This window comes from Oryzias latipes, chromosome 20, assembly GCF_053564925.1.
Source record: "Oryzias latipes strain Hd-rR chromosome 20, Olatipes_Hd-rR_3.1".
In the NCBI taxonomy this organism is placed as follows: domain Eukaryota; kingdom Metazoa; phylum Chordata; class Actinopteri; order Beloniformes; family Adrianichthyidae; genus Oryzias; species Oryzias latipes.
The window spans coordinates 10,645,004-10,667,722 of NC_136256.1; the positions used below are offsets into that span (position 1 = coordinate 10,645,004).

At 42.0% G+C, this 22,719-nt stretch overlaps 1 protein-coding gene across 45 annotated transcripts in view; it reads left to right on the top strand.

Annotated features, from left to right (window-relative positions):
* Positions 1 to 17,241, top strand: part of svila (supervillin a) — a 93,789-nt gene extending 76,548 nt beyond the window's left edge. For 38 of the 45 annotated variants that reach the window (XM_020712519.3, XM_078938581.1, XM_078938586.1 and 35 more), the window contains 20 exons: positions 1,381 to 1,467; positions 1,830 to 2,007; positions 2,107 to 2,279; positions 3,683 to 3,838; positions 4,146 to 4,282; positions 7,781 to 7,928; positions 8,013 to 8,158; positions 8,226 to 8,401; positions 8,505 to 8,655; positions 8,733 to 9,012; positions 10,156 to 10,310; positions 10,383 to 10,494; positions 10,684 to 10,891; positions 10,977 to 11,110; positions 12,242 to 12,397; positions 13,109 to 13,252; positions 13,324 to 13,445; positions 13,526 to 13,681; positions 16,367 to 16,387; positions 16,603 to 17,241. In XM_020712519.3, the coding sequence (XP_020568178.1) occupies positions 1,381 to 1,467; positions 1,830 to 2,007; positions 2,107 to 2,279; positions 3,683 to 3,838; positions 4,146 to 4,282; positions 7,781 to 7,928; positions 8,013 to 8,158; positions 8,226 to 8,401; positions 8,505 to 8,655; positions 8,733 to 9,012; positions 10,156 to 10,310; positions 10,383 to 10,494; positions 10,684 to 10,891; positions 10,977 to 11,110; positions 12,242 to 12,397; positions 13,109 to 13,252; positions 13,324 to 13,445; positions 13,526 to 13,681; positions 16,367 to 16,387; positions 16,603 to 16,689 (2,927 nt within the window). In that variant the 3' untranslated portion in view covers positions 16,690 to 17,241. The remainder of the gene's footprint in view (positions 1 to 1,380; positions 1,468 to 1,829; positions 2,008 to 2,106; positions 2,280 to 3,682; positions 3,839 to 4,145; positions 4,283 to 7,780; positions 7,929 to 8,012; positions 8,159 to 8,225; positions 8,402 to 8,504; positions 8,656 to 8,732; positions 9,013 to 10,155; positions 10,311 to 10,382; positions 10,495 to 10,683; positions 10,892 to 10,976; positions 11,111 to 12,241; positions 12,398 to 13,108; positions 13,253 to 13,323; positions 13,446 to 13,525; positions 13,682 to 16,366; positions 16,388 to 16,602) is intronic. The other 7 variants (XM_020712511.3, XM_078938561.1, XM_020712516.3 and 4 more) reach the window with 1 other exon arrangement.
* Positions 17,242 to 22,719: the final 5,478 nt, after the last annotated feature.

Here is a 22,719-nt window from a genome sequence, read left to right on the forward strand (position 1 = left end):
GGGTGAATAGAGACTGTTACTGTTATTTCTATCATATTGATTCCAACTTATTATTACTGTGAGTAAGACTCTGTCTATTTAAAGGAAAAAAACGGGAAAGGGTAAAAAGGATGACCCCGAAACAAAACATTAACAGGTTCTATGATTTCTATTTAAACTTAGTAAGTGGGCTGCGCCTTGTTAGAAGTGTTAAACTACGCTCACACCGGGCATGTGTGGTGGGTTCAAAAATGCGCTGAACGCAGGTTTTTGAATGTGCTTTTAGCATATTCTGTTCACACTGGTCTGAAATGTAGTAGCAGTGCAAATCTTGCTCCAGACTTTTTCTTTCACAGCTCTATTCTGATATATGAAAGACGTGGTGTCATAGAAATCCAGCTGGACACAGACTTATTCATTTTTCCTTCATGATTGATATATAAACCGTTGGCACTCCCATGTATTGAAAAGGACAGTTTTAACTGTCAGCCCAGATTACGTAGCTGTTTATTTTTGTATGTAAAGCCTGAAAACCGACTTAAAATTTGCTTAGCGGCGTGTGAATGCAAGAATTTTGAATGCGTTGGGTTCCGAAATGGTCTTTTGCACAAATTTACGTGGACACTTCCTTAGAAGCGGTTTCTCCAACAGGCATTTCTGAGCAGGGTGTGAACATAGCATTAAATTGAGGCTACCTTACCATATTGGGTTTATTATTTTACTGACGATGAATAGAAAAAAATACTGATCTACAAACATACATAATAAGAAATAAACTAGAACTGGGTCAGGGGAGTGAGTGTAACACAGGGTTTCCTCATTTAAAGCAGGGGTTATGTGACATTTATAACCCACGACAAGTGAATTTCACTCATAGGTTTACAGATGTTTTAAGGCTGGAAAACTCATCTCTACACACTTTATACACTTTTCTCAGACATGAACATTTGCACACTTGTAAAGATCAAACCTTCATAGACTGAACACATTCTGGCACATGGCACAGAGTTGATTGATTGAAAAGCCAATCAGGACGCAGAACACTGCACTGTGCTAAAACAAAAGTGTTTTACTAAAATAAACCTTGTGAAACAGCGAGACCGCAAAAGTTGGACCACAATACAGTAAGGGAACAGTGCAGTCATCTTAAGATAATTTTATAACAAGCCATCGTTGCCCCATTCTGCCTCTGCTGGTCTTGGATCTCCTCTGGAAAAGTTGGAACATATCATCCTGTTACAAATCAGGTTGTTCCACAAACAAAGACTTCTCAGAAGCCTCACAAAGTGGCTGTGTGAAAGCTGCTTTTGTTCTGAACTCTTTATCTCCTCCAGCCAGCTCAGGGAGAAAGAGACTGTGCCGATACAAAACCCTCTGAGAACTGTGCATTTGTTCCTGCAGAGATCAAAGCCATGCCAGACCTGAACCTGGAGTCAGACCTACGGCTGGATAAACTCGAGTCTTTTCTTGGTAGACTCAACAGTAAGGGTGAGGACTTTGCTAAAGCACTCCCTGCAGTTTTTCCCAGTCATCTGTTAGTTTTTTTATGCTAAATACCTGTGAAAATCTCTAAAATGTACATTATTAAGAGTAAAAACGCTTCTGAACTTAATTTATTCTAATTTGCCAAAAGTTTTAACTGTGATCTTCCTATTTATCATAACTGCAGCCTCTCCAAAAATAAGTAAATTCACAGTCAAGTCCAGCTTATCAGGGCTATACAAAGCAACAGTGCTGTTTATTTCCTTTTTTTTGTGAAAATGCATGTGAATGCACCGCATTGTGAGGTTAATCTATTATTCTTTGACAGTGACTCAGTCACATGCTGAGTTCTTGTTGTTTTTCCTCAGTGTGTGCACTGCCAGAATCCACCATTACTGTGACGGAGAAGAAGGTGAAGGAGGTAATGAACCTCGAGGATGAAACCTTCTCCAAATTCTACCCTCACACGGACGACCTTCCTGCCAATGCTAACAAGGTGGAAATAGACGATGACTTTGATGCCATTTTTGACCCCAGGGTGCCAAAGTAAGCTCCAGCTGTCAGCTCCGTCATGAGAGTCAGACTCCTTTTATTTTAAACTTGACCCATCACCTGTGTTGTCCCCCACCCTGCCCCCACAAAAAGGCTGGCTTCAGCAATGGAGCAGCACAAGCGGGCGGTGCGTCCGACGCGTAACGTGCGGTCATCCAGGAACCCTCTTAAGACGCTGGCTGCCAGGGAAGACATCAGACACGAGTACACAGAGCAGAGGCTCAACATCGGCTTGCTGGAGAGCAAACGGATGAAGGCGGAGAAGAGTGAGTGGGGCGAGGTCAATGGATGTTGTGGTTGTTGGAGCATGCTCCGTAAGGCCATAGAGCTGACAATATGACAGTAAGCTGTCAATTCAAAGGCCACACCCTCATTTGTGTGCAATCAGTCAATTATTTCTCTTTCTCAATGGAGTACCTTTCATCAACATGCTGTCGAAGATAAGTCGCTTGACAAAAAAAGAACAAATATAAATAGAGTTTAAAATAATATAAATAAATCATAAAAACACAATAAAGTAAAAGTAACAACAATCAAAAGACAATATGAAATGGAAGGAAACTCTGTGGCTAATTTGAGCAGGCCTTGTATGGAATAAGAGAAAGTAAAAATGTACAAATGGTATATCATAAAATTATTAAAGGCAAAAGTAAAGGCAAATAAATAAATACATTAATTATGTAAATGCTAAGCTAAAAAGATGTCTTTAATTTACATTTAATTTTGGCGTTAAATATAACCATATTGTTTTTCAATAAAGGACATTCCTGTATTCTCAGTTTAGATATTTGGGATTAAAACTGTGCACAAACCTGAACATTCCCCTGATTGAAAGGTTATTGTGAATTCCTTTTACTGTGCAAACCGCACCCTCAAAGAATAAGTCAAAATTTGTAAAAAAAACTGAGAAAATCTTTTTCAGTTTTTTGGCTTCAAGAAACCAAAATCAGACTTCTATTGAGAAATAAAAAGCTATTATTCAGTCATTTTAGTTGTCATAATAAACATTCTTACTCTGATACCTTTTTTCACGTTTTCTTTATAATTTTTTCTTCGTGGTATTTTGTCTGTATTGCACATTATTCAAGTTATAAACTGACCAATCAGATGCCTCAATAAAAGTAGGTTTTATGTCAAACATTTAAAACGTTTGACAAAATCTTCCAAGCCCGCTTTTTGAGGTAGGGGTGTGGAATTCCTGATTGGCGAGAGTGGTTACCATAGAACTGTTAGGTCAGACCAGCTATTGACCAGTATTGTGGAAAAATGGCGACTGAACTGACTTTCAAATTCCATCTAGCTCGCAAGTTGTAGCTTCCACCCCCCTCATAAGAAACATCAATGTGGTTTCTTGGACTGACTTGTCTGCTCTTCTAAATTCTTAAATGTAAAATGGAATCTCATTAAAGTAAAAAAGATTGTAGTTGTCTTGCCCTTTGCCTTGCAAGATAAATTATCTTATCAAGAGTCTTTTAATAGCAAAATAATCTGTGTTAGACAAGATGTCTTAGAAAATAGAATTTTGTTTTTCAAAAACAAATTCTTACCCCATTCCTTTTTTTTTTTGCATTTTAAAGAAAATCTGCCAATTTTTACCTATTTCTAAGGGGCCTGTTTTTGCAGAGTGTGCATCAATACATCTCCATTTCCCGTTTCATCCTTTTTGCAGTGAATAAGACCTCCAGTTTCTCTGAAGCAGCTCTGGCCGGTCTGGCCAGTAAGGAGAACTTCAGCGGCGTGAGCCTGCGCAGCGTCAGCGAGTCGGAGCAGACGTCCAACAACAGCGCCGTGCCTTACAAGAAGCTCATGCTTCTGCAGGTCAAAGGTCAGCACAGACCGATGTGCAGAAACACCTGCTAACTTCTGCTCCATCTTTGTTTGATGCAACTGTTTTGCATTGTGCCACATATTCGCAGACTTCAGCAGTTGCAGCGTTTGCACAGAAGACACAGCATTTAGGTCTGAATAGTTACTAACAGAATAAGAGAATGGATCTATTTTAGTGCCAAAGCTACTTCTATGTAACTGAGGTTAATACAGTACAAGAAAACGTTTGTAGCTAAAATTTTACATTTTGTTAGTATCATGAGGCTGATCAGAGACTTCCTCATGTCTCCTTTGTGCGACACCAGGCCGACGGCACGTCCAGACCAGGCTGGTAGAGCCCAGATCAGCTTCTCTGAACAGTGGCGACTGCTTTCTGCTCATCACTCCGCATCACTGCTTCCTCTGGATCGGGGAGTTTGCTAACGTGATCGAGAAGAACAAGGTGAGGAGTTTCAGTGCTGTGAAGCTAAGGCCATGTGGAGCCATGTGGAGCCATGTGGAGCCATGTGGAGCCATGTGGAGCCATGTGGGGCCATGTGGAGCCATGTGGAGCCATGTGGGGCCATGTGGAGCCATGTGGAGCCATGTGGAGCCATGTGGAGCCATGTGGAGCCATGTGGAGCCATGTGGGGCCATGTGGAGCCATGTGGAGCCATGTGGAGCCATGTGGAGCCATGTGGAGCCATGTGGAGCCATGTGGAGCCATGTGGGGCCATGTGGGGCCATGTGGGGCCATGTGGAGCCATGTGCTCTAATCTTTACTAACCAAATCCAAGCAGCAAAGTGACACAAAAATATATTTCATGTTTTTGTGGTCTTTATATTTTAAAATGTAGCTTTCAAATGTTCCTAATAAAAGAAGCTTTACAGTTATATTCATATATTCATAGCCAATTTAACTTCTTTTACTTCTGACTGCAGAACATACAAGTTCATTTCAAAATAAAATACACTCAATGTCAAAAACAATCACGATCTAAGATCAGCAACGGCAAACTTTTTTTCTCTCTAAATAAGTCCTAATTTCACATAGAAATAATTTGGTATGACTTTTGCTTTTTTTTTTTTAAACCATCCATTTCAGATTAAAATGGGAGAATCAGAAGTTAAAATTTCCTGACTTAATAAAGACATGCATATAGGAAGCCTCTCATTTGTGATTAAACCAGATCAAAGTGACTGAACTCAGTTCTTGCATTTTCATCTTGGAATGCGTCTGTCCCAGAGAAGGAAAAAGTGCAGAGGATAAAAAAGCTGGAAATCCTAGCTTTTTTCAAAGTTTCAGTAAATCCGCTGACATTGCTTTTTTCAGCAAAAACACAATGATAACTGCAATGCTGTCCCTTCTGGGGTCAACCTGCAGGTCCCGAAGGATGCAATCCTCATTGTTTATCAGATTATTCTGTCCTTGCGGTTCTTTTTTGCAAAAAACATGCCTGATCCAGGTGATCAACAACCACAAGTTGGTCGAAGAAATTTAAAAAACCCGTTCGGACATTGACCGAACAGAACCGAAGTTTAAATAAATGTTTGTGAAATGGTCTGTTTACTCCTGGGATCTGCAACATGAGGCTTTGCACTTGATCTGATCTGAACTGTAATATGAAAACTATACAATACCATAAAATAACTCCTAAGGGGGGGGATTATATAAATTCGTCTCTTCTCACTCCTTTTTAAAGCAATAAATCAAGCTCAACATGACTTTAGCTAATAATCACTATATTTAATGAATCAAATGTGGCTTAAGTGTGTCTTACTTTTTTGCTTGTTTTGTTTTTAACCAGTGTAATTGATGCTTGAAATTGACCAGTTTAACAAATCACTCAATCAATTCTAATTTTTTTTTTTGTCGCATTAATGTTTTGAAGAGATCATGTATTGGCAAAATCAACTTTTCTTTAACCACTGCTGGCACTACACCAGATTAAAGCCACCTTGTGTGTTTTACCACTCCTCCAAAATGCAGAAATCATAACTAAACATACCAAATTGCTTTATCTCTTGAGTCAGACATTTTATTAAAATTTCTTTTAGATTTTTATGTTTGCATTATTACTTTTTGAATACGTTTAAAGCACATGTTCATAGGAAAGTTCTTAAAAGTATATACCGTAATTTCCGGACTATAAGCCGCTACTTTTTTCCTGCGCTTACAGTCGTGCGGCTTATTCAGCGACGCAGCTAATTTATGGTTTTAATTGGCAGCCGCCATGTACGTACTTTCGGACACAGTGAATGATTTGTATTCTCTATCTAACACCAAGCACAAGACATTTGTTTTTCAACACACCTCTTAGCAGCCAAACAGCATGGACTTGACTTCAGGTCTTGGACACTTCAGTCATGGTTCAACAAAACGAAACACGCATGCCCGGCCGCATCCCAGAATCCTTTGGTGCCATTAGACCCGACGTGCACGTGATCGCCACTAAAATATGATGAAGCTTTCAAGTTAAAAGCAATAGTTAAAAGCAGCGTAAAAAAATCCACCATCACCATCAGGGTTTGGAAAAGCTGGTCAGCTGCGTGACAAAGAGAACAGCGCATGCTCAGGAGTGAATTTATCTCTGAGTCATAGTGACTCGGCTGGCTGCACGTAAATATGTGGGAATAACATCAGCCTTTATTTTGTTGGGACATGACTGGAAAAACAAATCGACGTGGTCGTTTTAACGGTTTCTAAGGACTGATCGGAGTTTTGCATTGAAATGCTCACAGCCTCCGTGTGAGCTGGAGACTGCGTGTCGTGTGAGCTGCGGGGCCGATGGCAGTCTGAAGGCTCCCACACGTAACAACGCATCCGCCCCTCATACACAAAACGTACAGTATTCAGTCCGATTGCTCTGCACAGACACAATTTGCTCCGTTCACCGGCGCAATGGGGACGAAGCGCTCCTCCTTGAAGCCGCCCTGGCCAGAGCTGTCGGAGAAGATAGAAACGGGAGACAAGGACTGCGCGGGAGCGCGGAGCGCAGAGGCATCGAGCCATTCTGCAGGCTGCAGCCAGGGCTTACTCGAGGCGTCCGCGGAGCAACAGTGTTTGTTGTGGAAGGAAACTTCTGACGCACGCGCCGCACTGAGGCGCGTGCTTTTCAGTAGTCGCTGATTTATTTTACTAGTGTGTTTTTTAACCAGCCCTGTTACTCCCATAACGCTGCCGCGACACAAGCGGAAGGAGAGCTGTTCCCGTTCACCCCTCCATGCACTGCTGATACTTGCTCATTCTTAAACACGTACAACAGTATGGCGAGCCGGGCGTTGGCCCCGCCTTTAGCCCCTAAGACTCATGGGAAATGGGGGATCCCGGATGTAAATTTCCTCATCATAACTGAGGGATGTAATGTTGATTATATGGTTACTGTTTGTAATTTTATGTATGATACCTAGATTGTCAATAAGTTAAAAAAAAAATAAAATAAAAAAATGAATAAAAAAAACATAACTGAGGAACTTGTGAACAGAATAGAGTTCCATGCTGTTTGGCAAATGTAAATGAACTCAAATACATGAGCCTGAGGCAAAGCTGACTCCACCCACTGTGTGCTAATGAATCACACTTACTCCGGGAGTCAGGACGTGATTTGTCAGGATGACAATGTTGCCTAATACATGCGGCTTGTACTCCGACGCGGCTTGTGTATGTATAAAGGAGTTAAACACGTGAAAATGGGTGGGTGCGGCTAGTAATCGGGTGCGCTTTGTAGTCCGGAATTTACGGTAATAAGTAAATCTGCAGCAGCAGGACGATCCTATTTGACAGGGTGTATTTTATTTTGAAAGGAACTTGTATGGGCTGCTGTCTAAAGTAGAAAAAATGTTAGTTATCTATAGAAAAATCTAACATTGTCATAATTCACTCATTATGAATATTTAAAAGAAAAACGAAGGGCTAAATTGTCACACAAACATAAAGTAACCAAATTTGTTTTCCTGTCAGGCGTCTGAGTTGGCCAACTTCATCCAGGCCAAAAGAGATTTGGGTTGCCGGGCCACCATTGTCCAGGTGGTTGAGGAGGGTGTGAACTCCTACAGCAACTCCGTCAAGGAGTTCTGGAAGATTCTTGGGGGACAGTCCAGTTATCAGTGTAATGATTTCAAATATGTCAAACGTGAAGACAGCATACCTGGTGGTTGAAAGTGTGGTGTGACGCCTGGCGTTCTTTTTAAAGTGGCTGGAACTCCTGATGAAGACGAGCTGTACGAGGGCGCCATCGTGGAGACCAACTGCATTTACCGCCTGATGGACAACAAGCTGGTCCCTGATGATGATTTTTGGGCAAAGTTGCCGCGTTGTTCGCTGCTCAGACCGAAGGAGGTCAGTGTCTGCAGTCTTTGACTGGTGATGGTTCGGGCCTCTTTCTGAGTTTGTCTTTGCGGTGCAGGTTCTGGTTTTTGATTTTGGCAGTGAGATGTATATTTGGCACGGGAAGGAAGTGACTCTAGCCCAGAGGAAGGTGGCCTTTCAGCTGGCTAAGCATCTGTGGAATGGCACATTCGACTACACAAACTGTGACATCAACCCACTGGACCCAGGGGAGTGCAACCCACTCATACCAAAGTATGCAAATATATTCTTCACCATCTTCTCACAGAATCTGATGGAGAAATCAGATGTCGGGTGAATCTTCAGTGATCTCTGACTTTTATCTTCTTGGCTCTAGAAAAGGTCAGGGTCGACCTGACTGGGCTGTGTTTGGCAGACTGACTCAGCACAACGAGACCACCCTGTTCAAGGAGAAGTTCCAGGACTGGAGCGACTCCAGGAGGACACCCAGTCCCCCCACAGACAGCGAGCAGCTCCCAGATGCGAAGGTAACAGACATCCCCTGCTTCAAAGCTCGTAGGTTCAACCCGAATCATGGTTGGATTTTTTTGCTGTGTCCAATCAGGATCCGCCCACCTCTGTCCAATCCCACGCACACATCGCGTCTCTGATGCTCTCCCCACACCTGGAGCCCGTCTGCACCAAGCTTGATGGCTTTAACGTGGGGCGTGGCTATGGTCTGGTGGAGGCGGAGGAGTGGAGGAGCTACGAGGTCAGCACTCTGGGGGTGGAGGTGTGGCACATCCTGGAGTTTGACTACAGCCGCTTACCTGGGCAGAGCGTTGGGCAGTTCCATGACGGGGACACTTATGTGGTGAAGTGGAAGTACATGGTTAGCGCTGCAGGTCAGTGACCTTCATGGATCCATGTCCCAATCCAGCTCCAGTTAAATGTAAAAGTTTTGACATGGACGGTTTTATTTTATCATTTATCAGCAGCACGACTCCATAATTCTGTCATTGTCTTACCTCTGCGGATCTTGATGGACAGGTGATAAGATGAATTATATAAACCCCGAAACAAGAAATTAGTCTGACAATCTCTGATGTCATGCATAGGCTACTGAACAACAAAAATGACCCCTCTTTGTTGAACGGGCTTGTTGACCACACAACAAAGGTGAAATAGAGGGCGGGATTAGATAAAGACACACTTGTACTTCAAGATTTTTGTCAAATTTAGGAACAGAAGCTAGGGGCTAATTTAGAAACTTTGTGGTAGTGTCACCCACTGCTTTGATTGTCACCCAGTTGTTGCTCTCTTGGTCGGATACGATGTAAACAAAACTTTGATTCTTCCAAAATCGAGAGAGACTGGCTGCAGATAACATGCCATTATCATCCCACGAAATAATTAATTCGTTCCCATGAAATAATTTATCCTGTTGTATTTGAATGCACCACAGATACAGGGACAGGGACATTAGCAGTCACTTTATGTGACGACATTTTAGTTTTAAATGCACATAAATAATTAATGTCTAGATTGTATGGATTTAGGTAAAATAATTGGACTGGATCCTAACGCGACAACGTTTGTTAAATATTTTATGTATGGATTTGTGGACTATGGTTTGAGATCCATATCAAATCATGTTAGAGGGAAAGAAACTCAGCCCTAGCTTTTTAACATGTGGATATCTTCTGAAGTTTTTTTTGTTTTGTTTTTTAATTGGAGGGAGTAAAAAGAAAAGGATACATTCTCTGCATGAACTTCTAAACAACACAGCACCAAACTCCTAGTTTATTTCAGGTAGAAAGCAGAGTGAAAGACTGAACTGGATTTAAGATTGGGCATCTGAAGTCCTGTTGTCTTTCTTGTGTGGATCCTTGTTTTGCAGCCTGTTGTGAAAAATGTTGTTAAAAAAAACCCCAGAAGACCTTAATGTGTACAGAGGAGCTTAATACAGAATTTCTCTGCTGAACAACACTGGAGCCTTACAAAAGGTCTTTTTTTTTTTTGCTGCTGCTGCTGTGTTCTGTTTTCAGTCGGGAAGAGACAGAACCCCGATCAGCTGAAGACGGCGGGACCCGGGAAGGAGAAGTGCTGTTATTTCTTCTGGCAGGGCCGTAACTCCACTATCAGTGAGAAAGGGACGTCTGCGCTCATGACGGTGGAGCTGGATGAGGAGCGGGGCGCACAGGTAGAAGACCTGCTGCTCTGACAAACCAACGCTAATTTTAGCTCACTTTTTTTTTTGGGTGCTCAACTCCAGGTTCAGGTCCAGCAGGGGAAGGAGCCGCCATGTTTCCTGCAGTGTTTCAAAGGAGGGATGGTCGTCCACTCTGGAAAAAGAGAGGAGGAGGAGGAGGAGGAGAACCTGCAAAGTAAGCTTCCTTCTCTGTTTCTTTTGTTAATTCAATGAAGTGCTGAACAAAAAGTTATGTATATGTCGGTGGGATCTAGGATTTAGATTTGTATTTCTGGAGTTTAAACTCTAGATTAACAAAACTATGGAATTGCTGATTCTAATTCAGATCACAATCTCTGTTTTCTTTTTTTCTGCCTCCTTTCAGATGACTGGCGTCTGTACTGCGTGCGAGGGGAGGTGACGGTGGAGGGCCATCTGCTGGAGGTGGTCTGTCACTGCAGCAGTCTGCGCTCCAGAGTCTCCATGGTGCTGCTGAACGGCCGCCAGGCTCTCATCTACCTGTGGCACGGGTGCAAATCTCAGAAGCACACTCAGGAGGTGGCGCGCACCGCCGCCAACAAACTCAAAGAAGAGTGAGTGGACAGTAGTTTTTTTTGTTGTTTTTTTGCAGGAGCATTCTGCAGGTTTTGGCTGAATTTGAAGCTTTGTGTTGTGTAGTTGTCCTCTGGAAGCAGGCCTCCACAGCAGCAGCAGAGTGACCATCCGAGAATGCCACGAAGGAGCAGAACCAGCGGGATTCTGGGAAGCTCTCGGGAGGAGGGACAGGAAGGCGTATGACTGCATGTTGCAGGGTGAGACGGCAAAAAACAAAACACAGTTTAGAAAGACTTTCACAGCCTGAAACGTAAAATAAAATACTTTAAGTTCTCAAAGAAACATTATAGCATTTAGTTAAAACTTGAGTTATTTTTGCGATATTTTCAGATCCAGTTCAAACATTTGAACCTTTTTAGGATCTGAACCCTTTAATCAGTTTGTTCTGCAAACATACAGAAAGCAATATTTGATTTAATGCACATACATACCTACTACTGAAGTATCCTTGGACAATGGACACGGCTTTGTCTCAGGTGGTTATAGGTCGGTGCCAGTGTTTGGCATCAGTGTGTGAATGGGACTGTGGCTGTACACGAGCATGGTAGAAAAGCGCTACATAAGTAAACGCCATTTACCATTTCTCAGAAACAAGTTGGATGTCAATCTTTCAAACTCCTGAGCAGAAGAGCTCATTGCTGGGACATTAGGGACATTTGACCCTCTGTCTTCTATGGACTATTACTGTTTGGTTAAACTGCAGCCTGTTGTCAGAAGTTTGATCTGACAGCAGCATGCTTAATGGATGAAAGAACAGAGAAGAAACATATTTGTATGACTTCTGTCATAACTTATTCTTCAAAGTGAAGCTTCTTTCCAGTTCTCTCAGGCTGACATGTCTTGAATCTTTTTTTATTCTTTGTACCCCATTCTAAAAGAGAAGATGAAGCAGGACATTAACATTAACACAAACAGAAGATTTTATCTCAATTGGCTTTACTTCTTAATGTTTTTGTTTTGTACACTGGAAACGAGCAGGTTCTTGTAGTGCCGTTAGATCTGTCTGGATTTTTTCAGACTCTCAAATGTTCTGGTTGTGTATCTGACTTTTCAGTTTTTTTAGCAGCCCAACATCAGGAGTTTATGCTTTAGCTGCTTCTGACTTTGCTCTGGTTTAAACACAAATCTTGATCAGGGTCAAACTAAATTTTAGACAAACGTGAGCACCTGAAATTCTTACTTACTGGGTACAAGAGTGTGTGAGTCAATCACAGGCAGGATACTGCCATGGATCCCATCAAGTGACGCTTTCACAACTCCTTTCTCTCTCTTCTTCTAAAAAGGTGTTTTTCGGTGTTTCGTTGACCTTGTTTCTTTGTGAACCTCAGATCCTGGCAGGTTTAACTTCACGCCTCGTCTGTACCAGCTGAGCAGCAGCTCAGGGGAGTTTGCAGTTGTGGAGTATCTGTACCCCTCCCGAGAGCCTGAGATGGTCAACTCCATGCCCTTCCTGCAGGAGGACCTGTACGCAACCTGCCAGCCAGGTAATCCCACACTTTTACCTGGGAGGCTCGGAAAGCGGCTCTTTTATGCAGGCTTGGACCAAAAGAACTGACTAAGACACGTTTTCATGCTGATGTTAGTTCAGGAAAAGGAAGAGATGCCGTGTTGTCCATTGACTAAATAGTTTGGATGCAGTTCTCTATAAAGCTTTGGTCACATCGCCCTTGGCAACGCACGTTTAAGCGATGAAAATCTTTATAAACCTGCATATAAGTGCGTTGCGGGTTTCCGCGTTCAGAACTCTAGCGTTCACCTGACCGAGATCGTTTTCGGGCTCTATGTGCCATTGAACGCACGATGAAAGTTAAACCAGGCCCAACTTTGACCAGTCAGGGACTCGGATTTGGTGGTGACGTATTGATGGTGTCCCTTTTAATTCACAAAATCAGTAAAAATTGGTCATGGAGGAGCAAGATTTACGAGATTTGCACCACTTGGACATCTCACCAAGCCTCCTCCAGCAGTAAGTGGCGGACATGTTCTATTATCAGGTGCCGACAGTCCAGTGTGAACACCATGGGCAAAACACACGTTCATGAATGCGCATTTTGCCCATGGTGAACTAAGCTTTGCTTTTTTTTCCTCCTTTTGTTTCATGAGGAATGACAGTAAACTAAATGAATGCTTTGTAGTAGCAACAAAAGCCGAGGAGCTTCCAGTTCTGGTTCTTCAGTGTTATATCTTCATGGCAGCTCTGTTCCTGGTGGACAACCATCATGAGGTGTACCTGTGGCAGGGCTGGTGGCCACAGGACAGCGAGAGCACGGGCTCAGCTCGCATCCGCTGGGACTCTGACAGGAAGTGCGCCATGGAGACGGTGCTGCAGTACTGCCGAGGTAAGGCTGTTCTCTGTTCTGCAAGATTCCAAGAAAAAGAAGAATGCTGAAGCTGTCGATTGCTCTCCCAGAAAAAAATGAGAAGAAGCCGCCAAAAGCATATCTGATCCACGCCGGTCTGGAGCCGCTCACCTTCACTAACATGTTCCCCTGCTGGGAGCACAGAGAGGACGTGGCAGAGATCACAGAGAGGGTTTGTGTCCTTCAGTAGTCTTCTGAAGCATCACAGAGCTGGTGTGTGACTCTTCACATACTCTTGTGTTTGTGTGTTAGGAGGCAGAGGTGTGTAACCAGATCATCCTGGTGGAAGAGGTGCTGGCCCGGCTCTGTAAGAGTTCGTACCCGCTGGAGGAGCTGCTGGCCCGGCCGCTGCCTCAGGGAGTCGACCCTCTTCGTCTGGAAATCTACCTGTCTGATGAAGACTTTGAAGTGAGGATTGCTCCTTTACCGCTCACACTATACAGATATTTTCCTCAAATCAGGTTTTTATGTCAAAACCTTTAATATTAATACTATTGGCAGGCACTTCAAATGTTCTGAGCATGAATGGAAGCTTGTGTCCTGCTTCGTAGATTGGAGCTGATTTCTGTTACAGAGACACAAATATGTTCAATTTCTCTTAGAAGTAGTTTGTTTTTCTTTAGGAGCCGACCAATGGTTTTGATATAGTTTACAGTTGTCAGATTTTTAGTCATGAATCCTAAACCAATCGCTAAAATATATTTTCACATTTTTTGGGTGAGGGGTCCAAACAAAAGCTCAGGTATCTGAACTCTGCACTGCAAAAGCTGAATTTTAGGAGGGTAAACAGACTATTGTTTTAAAAAAAAAAAAAGTTGTCTTATTTTCTGTCTTGCAAAACGAATAATCTCACTTTTTCTAATACAAAATGATCTTAGTTAAGGAAAACATGACTTGATGACCAGATTTTTCTTTTTTAAAATAAGAATTCTTGGTTAGACCTTCTTTTACCTTATTGGCATATTTCATTGCGCGTATTTAAGCTTTTTTTTCCTTAAATTTAAGGATTTGTATTTCTAGTGGGCTGTTTTTGCAGTGGAAAAACATTTAGGTTTCATACTAATGCTCTGAAGATTTCTGAACACAGTAAAGACGATGTTCTTGAACTTTGAGCATAAGAAGAACATTTGGGGTTCATTAGACCAATAAAGAAAAGATAGTGATGACAAACTAAAAAGAAATGCAGAGAGAAGATAGGAGTGAATGCAAAAATGAAGCTTTCTCTTTTCTCTTTTAGGCTCTAATATCCTCTCACGCCTTCCGTCTTCCTGCTTTAGACTCAAGTCGTTCAAAAACTCCTGATAGACATTTTTTTGTTGGTTTCTTTAGTTTCTGTCAATTTTATTAGAAAACTATTAGGAAAATCTTCCCAGCCTGTCAGTACATATAAAGTCTGCTTATTTGTCTATTTATTATAAAGAGAAATGGGCACACAGACACATTTAACCCTTTAACACCGCAGCTTTAGCTCCAGCGTTTATATTCTTTCAAATACTCCTGAACCGTTGAGACATTTAACGCAATTCCAGCCGATTCTGAAGCAAAGAAAAACAATTTTGCGCCGTTATGCAACATTAAATGTTAGGAATGTGTTGCCTGACGGTCCAAAGCCGACATGGAAAGCCTCTTTGATCCATGTCAGTTAATTGCATAAATAGGCAAAGAGTTACGGTATGTCAAATAGTGTGTGTTATTTTTATTTTCTGCTGGCAATATCTCCGGTGTTAAAGGGTTAAAGAAATAAACATATTCATGTTTGTCTATTGAGACTCTCATTCATCCAGGTTGATTCCATCATAGTAGTAGCTTTAGGGTAGTAGTCAGTTCTGAATTGCCTTTTGGATAACAGGTGAAACCTCTTCTAACGTTAAAAACTAAGTCCAGATGACAGCCCCTAGAGCTACTACTATGGTATTTATGTTTGGATTCTTTATCAAATCGAGCTAAGTCTTCACTTACATCCACCATGTTTCTGCCTGTCAGGAGGAAACTGATGAAGCTGGAATCAGATGAATTCACAAACTGATGGTGAAGTGTTTTGGAGCTTCAGTTTGACGTAAAGCTTTCATGTTTCCTGCAGCTGCTGTGAGCGGCGGCGTCTTTAGGAGGATTGACACCCACTTATTATTAGCTTTGGAATCGAGAGGAAAGGAGTTGTGATGTTTCTCACAGTGATAGCAGCTCTGGTGTTTGTCATGTTTGTCATGCTGACTGTCACAATCTTTTCTTCACACAACTTCTTTTTTTCAGTCATGCAGTAGTTTGCATTAACAAGTAACAAGTAGACTCATTTAGACTGAGAACAGTGACAGTAGATTAGGTTTACTTGTTTCAATAAAATGTCTTTTAGAACAAGAGCTCTGAGTAAGTTTGGAAATATTTGCAGCCATGAGAGTCTAGCTTTTCCGCTGTTACAAGAGATGGTCTGAAACTAGGAAAGGAACACTAATCTTAACAAGAAAGTTTAACTAGAAAGTTAAAAATGAATTGTCCATGCTGCAAGTCATTTTTATTCAAAATCCCCCTCTGATGAAAATGTTTGAGAATATATATATTTATAAGCATTCCGTATTATATGCTCTATTGGGTTTATTTTAAGTTACTGCTTTTAAGTGCACTTTATAGTGCAGAAAATACACTATAGGCCTATTCCTTAGTCCTACATCCTAGCTCTTAGTGAGACAAAAAAAATTCTCGACTGTTAATTTTGAGACCAAGTTGATAAGGTGTGGAGTAAAGATCAGTTAAACAACTTACAATCTGGTGAAATATCTTGAATGTTTAAAAACAAGGTTTTAAATCTTTGCAAGTATGAAATAGTTTTCAGTTTTGAACTCTGGATGTGAGTTTTTCAGGAAACATGTCTGAAAAATCTCTGTGGATTCAATCCTTTTAGATGACTGGAGGATAAGATGAAATACACTGATGTATTTTTACTAATTTATGGATCATTAAAAATATATTTGAAGAGTTCAATGTTTTCCTGACCTCCCAGAATTCCCCTCCCTGTTCTGTTGCTTTTTTTCCTCCTCTGTCATCTCTCCGTCCTCTCGTTCTGTGATCTCATCTCCTTCACTCCTTCCTCCCCCCCAGGGTGACGGGGCTTGTGGGAAGGTGAGTTCACCGGTTTGAGCATGGAAGTCTGGTAGGAGCTGCATCTTCTCTGCTCCTGCGGCACCATCATGTTTTCCGGTTCAGACTGTGATCTAACGTGGTTCAGGAGAGCGTGTTTTCAGATGACTCATGCATGAGTTTGCTTCCGTGTTTCTCACTCACAGTGCAGACTTAAGCAATCACATCCACTGATGCAGCCTGTGTTCCTCCTGCAGAGAGCCTTGGAGATGAGCAGGGAGGAGTACGGAGCTTTGCCTGGATGGAAGCAGGTGAAGTTGAAGAAAGCCAAAGGACTTTTCTGAACTTTTAAAGACCACAGCAGAATGTGGCTCTCACGCATGCAGAGGCTCAGGGGTGGCCCCCTCTGAGTCGGAGCCTTCAGTGGACAAATGACCAGCAGTATCCATCAGAGCTGCAGATCATCCAATGACGTCTTCATCCCCTGTTTGCCAGAATGCTATTTTTAAGGTCCTCTGCTGATGTCTGTACATATGTATCATAGATTTTCTCCACTTCGCACGCAGCAGCAGGTTGGTCAGCCTGCTGGATGGTCAGCTGTCTCTGCTGCACATGTATGTTTATGACAAATAATGTGTATTTTTAAGAAAGCCACAGAGGAAAAGGAACACGTTTGTGTCCAAAGGTTGGTTTCTGTTCAGAACTGGAAGTTGGTATATAAGCTAGAATGTACAGATTTGCCACCAAAGCAGAAAACACACCTATGTGAGCGTAGCACCTTCAATGTATAGTGCCTTGTTCTGTGTACAGTTTATATACAGATCCTAGTCTGCATTTTCAAGACTCTTTTTGTGATATAAAGAAACTTTAGAAAAATAAACTGCATATGTTTGAAATCGCTGCTTAAGGGCTGCATGTTTGTTTATTTCCCCCTTTGCCACCAACACATGTTTGCAATACCAATACCATCCAGTTTCAGTTCTGACTCCTCCCCCATGAGCGCATATATACCAGCTCTTTTAACAGCTAATTCAGAATTGACAAAGCCTCTTGGATAAGAGGTGAAAAAGTCTTCTAACTTTAAAAACTAAGTCCAGATGACAGCCCCTAAACCTACTACTATGATATATTCATGTTATTTTATCTTACGTATTGTATTTTCTATAATGTGCAGTGTCATTGAGTGGCAAGAAAGGGGCTTTAAATAAAATGCATACTTTGGGCCTTCAAGGAGGGTGGTAAAGCGCTATACAAGTATACGCCATTTACCAAATTATCAGAAAGATAATCTGAACATTATTAGAATGACCCTGTTAAAGACAAGTGATGTCAACACGTTACTATTTGAATGGAATAAAATCAAACACTCAAAGATTTAAATTCATCAAAAACATTTCTCTACATAGTTTGTTGTACATTCTTCTAGCAGTCACTAGAGGGCAGTGCAGCTCTTATTCCAGCTGAGACTTCACATCCAAGAAAGGAATCCAAATTTAGTTTTTTATTAAAAAGCTGATTGACTAAATCATTTCTTTGAATCCTTTTGCTTTCATCCAGCATGAAACCATAGAAAAGGAAATTTTAGAGTTAAATTCACATCCGTTGTCACTCACCTGGGTGTGTGAAATCTGTTCCCTGCATTTGACCCATTCACTTTGGGAGTGGTGAGCTGAAGACACAGCCACACTCAGAAACAGGTTGGTGGTTCAACACCCCAAACTAACTCCTTCATGCTGAATACCAAGCAGAGAGCCATTGGGTCCCATTTTTAGTCTTTGGTATGACTTGGCCTGGATTTTAGGTCACGACCTCTCATGGCAGACACTCTTACCACAAGGCCACAGTGCATAATTTGTACATAACCTATGAAAGTAATAAAACGGTAACAAAAACTTCTCTAAAATAAAATAATTGGATCTACCAGCTTTTCAGGTGTTTTATTAGATGCTCTGCTTTCTCCAATGATTAAACCTGAATTTACGCTGTTTTTTTAAAGAAAATCTTTATAAGAATCTAAACTGGTGTTGCTTGCTGCTGATAACCCCAATTTTCTTGGTTCAGTTGACATTGCAGTTTCTTTCAGCCTATTGTTTATAGAGTGATGTTTGTATGACTTTTACAAGCCAATAAAAAGCTCTTTACCTTCAGAGTGATCCTAGTGGAAATGAGGCTTGCTGTCTGAGGAGACACATGAGTGTGTTAAAGTTAAAGCATGGCGGCGTCAGTGAACCCTGTAACAAGCAGCGACATTAGCCCCCCGTCTGACAGCTGCATGGGTTCTGCTGAGCCCTCCATTACGAGTCGCAGGTGAAAACCTAAACCAGTCGTCAGACCTTTCAAACCTCACTGCCTGCTTTTTTTCCAGGCTCTTCTCCAAGTCCTCTCACCCTGCCCTGAATGCTCTCAGATGTTCTCAGCTGTAGGCTTGCGTGGAAGTACAATCAGAGGGACGTTTCATGCAATCACAGAAGAAAAACATATACACAGCAGGCTTCTGTCCATCCAACTGCTGCTTAGGTTCCTCTGGGTTTCAGACGAGAGCTGTCCTCTGCTGAGAAAGCTGCGTTTGCCTTCCTCTTGCATGCTAAGGTTGTTAGATGTTGCAGCCGGAACTGCATTCTTCTGCTGCCCGGGCCTCCTCTGAACTCCCTCTGGCCTGCGAGGAATCTGATGTGGCAGCACGGTGTATATCCACCCACCTTTCCCTCCCTTCCACTTAATGTAAATCCCCCCCCCCAACACACACACACCACCAGCTCTGTGTCTCTGGAAAGAAAGTGGGATGTGGCGTACATGTTGCACTGCGAGGTGTGTGTGGTTTTGACTCCGAGCCCAGTTTGCGTGCTGAACTTCAAACGAATGCAGAGGAATGATCCGTCCTGTAACATACCTCCAGCACAAAAAGAAACATAGCAGCTAGCTCACAGAGTGTGACATTTATCACGTGTTTCTGACAAATTCAGCCTCTGATGTCCGGATATAACTTTTTGCTCTGATTACAGCAGTCATAAAGTTGGATGTTAACCATTCCCCTCATATCTCTTACAGGTGGAAAACGTCAAAGACCAAAAATGAGTCCGCTCAGGTCGGACTCAAACTTCACACAAATGAACTTCAAAAAGGGGTTTGATGGTTTTATCAGCGCAGGATCGAACAGCTGCAGGACAGCAAAGGTCAAACGTAAAAGAATGAAAAATCTTTGTATCCTATACGTCATATGTTCCAGGTTAAGAACAAAGATCATAGTCATTCATAGCAGCAGAAGTTTAGATAGTAACTTTATAAAAGCTGCTTTTTAGTAGTGCAGGCACATGTAGAGTGTGTGCAAAAATCCTGTACTTGTACACCCACACTGATGCACATATTACTGGGACAGGCAGGAAAAATAGATTGACTCTGGTTTAAATATGGTTTCCTATGAAAGACCTGGGAGGTTATATCAATGTTTAAATGTAAGTTATGTTTTATAGAAAAACCATTACATGAAAATACTGCAAGTGTTGTTTTCTGACGTCATTATTCTTCTATCAAATTGTTGGTTGGATTGGATTGTGGTTTTGCTGTCGCTGTCCATCCCCTGTCCCTACGATTAAATGCAGACCAAACTTTACGAAGATTAAACATAGTATCTCTTATTAATGACCACTTTTCATTGTGATATATATATATCTATATATCAGCTTTTGATTTCCTGTCCTTTTATTTCATTTTAGAGCTGCAAAGGTAAAAAATATTTTAATTATTATTGATGAAAGAGAGATGTGAAACTCAACAGTCTAATTAATCATCTTCATTGCATTTGTCTTTTGCTTTTTATCTAACTTCTTTACCGGCACGAACCCACAAGAGGCCAAGTGTAACAAACCATGGAGTGAGTGGATCAGATCATGTAGAACCACATCCAGTAATAAGAGAAAGTGTAAAAATCTGCCCCCAAACAGAGGTTTCCTCATAGTAAACTGAGCGAAAGCAGGACTTTAACACAAAAACACATGCTTTTTAGCAACCACAGCTTGTTCGTTCAAGTGCTCCATGACTAATATCTTTAAAAAAGATTAACATATTATTGGATACTCAGAGCTGTGGTGGTTAGCGCTCTCGCATCACAGAGAGAAGGCCCTGGTTCAAATCCCAGCTGGGTCCTTTCTGTGTGGAGTTTGCATGTCCTCACCGTGCATGTGTGATTTTTCTCTGGTTTCCTCCCAAAGTGCAAAAACATGCTTCATAGGTTCACTAATGTCTCTAGTCCCTGTGTGTGCGTGTGTGGCCCGGCAACAGACTGGAACCTGTTCAGGGTGTACCCCGCCTGTGGCTGGGTAGGGTCCAGCAGGCCCATGACCCTGAAAGCAATTCAGTGGGTTCTCAAGATGGATAGATGGATGGACATTATATAAAGTAGCCATTCCTGTATAGCCATTATGTAATGGCTATAAAGAAAAAGTTAAAAACAGAAGGACAAAGCAGTTGTCGTTGCTCAGTTCTTCACCCAAAGGAGAAAAAAAAAATCCAGCCTTTGTTTGGTTCAATTTTGTTGTCAGTAATGAAATATGTATTTAAGTCTCTCCTGGATATTTACGAAACTGCATCTCCACTTACTTTCATTTTAAGTGGGCTTCAGTCCAAAGTCAGCATAGTTTTATTGTGCTTTCACCCTTTTTTAAGGTTAAGGTGTTGCTCTGGAGCTTGATCAGTAGTCATTCTGACCGTTGGTCAGAAGCAGCAAATTGACAATCTTTACCTATTTGGGGCATGGCAGTAATTCAGTTCACACAATGTGTGTTTTTCATTTCACAGTTTATTGATTAATGATCTCTCTGCTGTTGCTGCTGCAGGCATAATTTAAAGTCATGCCAGGAGCACAATGCATCCGATCATCCAGTGGAGGACGGCAGTGAAAACAGTGCTGTTTTCTATCTGCAAATGTATGTATTCAAACATGCATAGAGTGGAAAACAAAGGTACTTGATTCAAAGGCAAAAGACAGAGACCTGCCATCAGAGGGGGATCATGAAGTGATGCTAGGTAAAGGTGAACCTCTTCTGTTTGTGATTAATTATTTGATAATGCAAAGGGTAATTAAAACATCAATCATTATTTACTGGGCCATATGCCATGGGTGCTTTCATGGCCGGTGAATTCTAATAGCCTAAAGAGCTGTGGAAAGCGGCCTTTGGCAGGTATCTCCCTAATGCTCTTAACCATCTGTCGACACTCAGCCCTCTGCCATGCTAGCATAATGTTTTGTTTATGATAACAGTGTTAATTCAACACAGGCTTAGGTGCAAAGTGGCACAGTTGAGCTTTAGCGCCATTCATTCCACAGTATTTGCATTTGGCGCGGTGCCTGCCCGCCAGCGCTCCTCCCCTCTCCACAATCCACCCGGGATGACAAACGGGGAACAATGAGAGTCCAAACCGAGCTTAGAGCACATCCAACTGTGCACCGCGCTGCCGTTTTGTTAAGGGCTTCTATTTATGTGTGCTTTATTACTTGAGCTCGGCGATCACGGTGCAGAAGCGTGCTCCTCTCTTCTCCGCTTTTAGCTTAGAAAAAAAAACAACCTCTGAGCCCAACACTTCCTGTCCAAAGTCTGAAAAGCCACTTCAAAGGCTGCAAGCTCAGATGATTTTAGGGAAATGAATTCAGTCTGAGGACGTTTTCCTCCCATCTTTTCTGGTGCCACAGGCTCTTCGTGGTAAGCCCTCCTTGTTAACCTAGATTTAGATTTCTATCCTGATGGAGCCCATAAAAGCAGTGCAGATTTATATAACGTGGTGTGCAGCCACGTGCCTCAGGTCTGCTCGTTCGAAGCATCTCTCCCCCTGTCTCCTGTCCAATTTAGACTTGGACATTCACTTTAGAGCTAAATGGAGGCTGGGCACCACCTGAGGCTCTTCATCTGGAGGAATGAGAGAACCACACACCGCAGTACGACATCTCCAGAAGCTTCGGCTCCACAGAGCTATGCTGGAAGGACCCTTTTGAACTTTAATCGTCCGACTGTAGACGGAAAAAGAGAGAAGGAAGGTGATCTCAGACCAACATCAACGACTCACAGGCTTTTTCCCCTTTGAATATTAGCTTCTTTTTAACTGTGGTGTCGGTTTCAGTTTGTGCATCGGAAAATGCTGACACACGATGTCACGGTCAGATCCATTATCAAAGACAGACGTCAGGAGAAAAAAAAGCTGCTGCCTCTTACGGTTAAACAGTTTTTTATATCAGATTCTGGTCAGGTCTGGAAATCAGGTGACTTTAAAAAAAATTAATTAAAAAAGCAGTTTGTTGCTCAACAAAAATATTACTCTTTCTATCTCCAGAGCAAAAACTTAAAGCAGTTTGACTTTGTAAGAATAGTTTCCTTCTCTCTGCT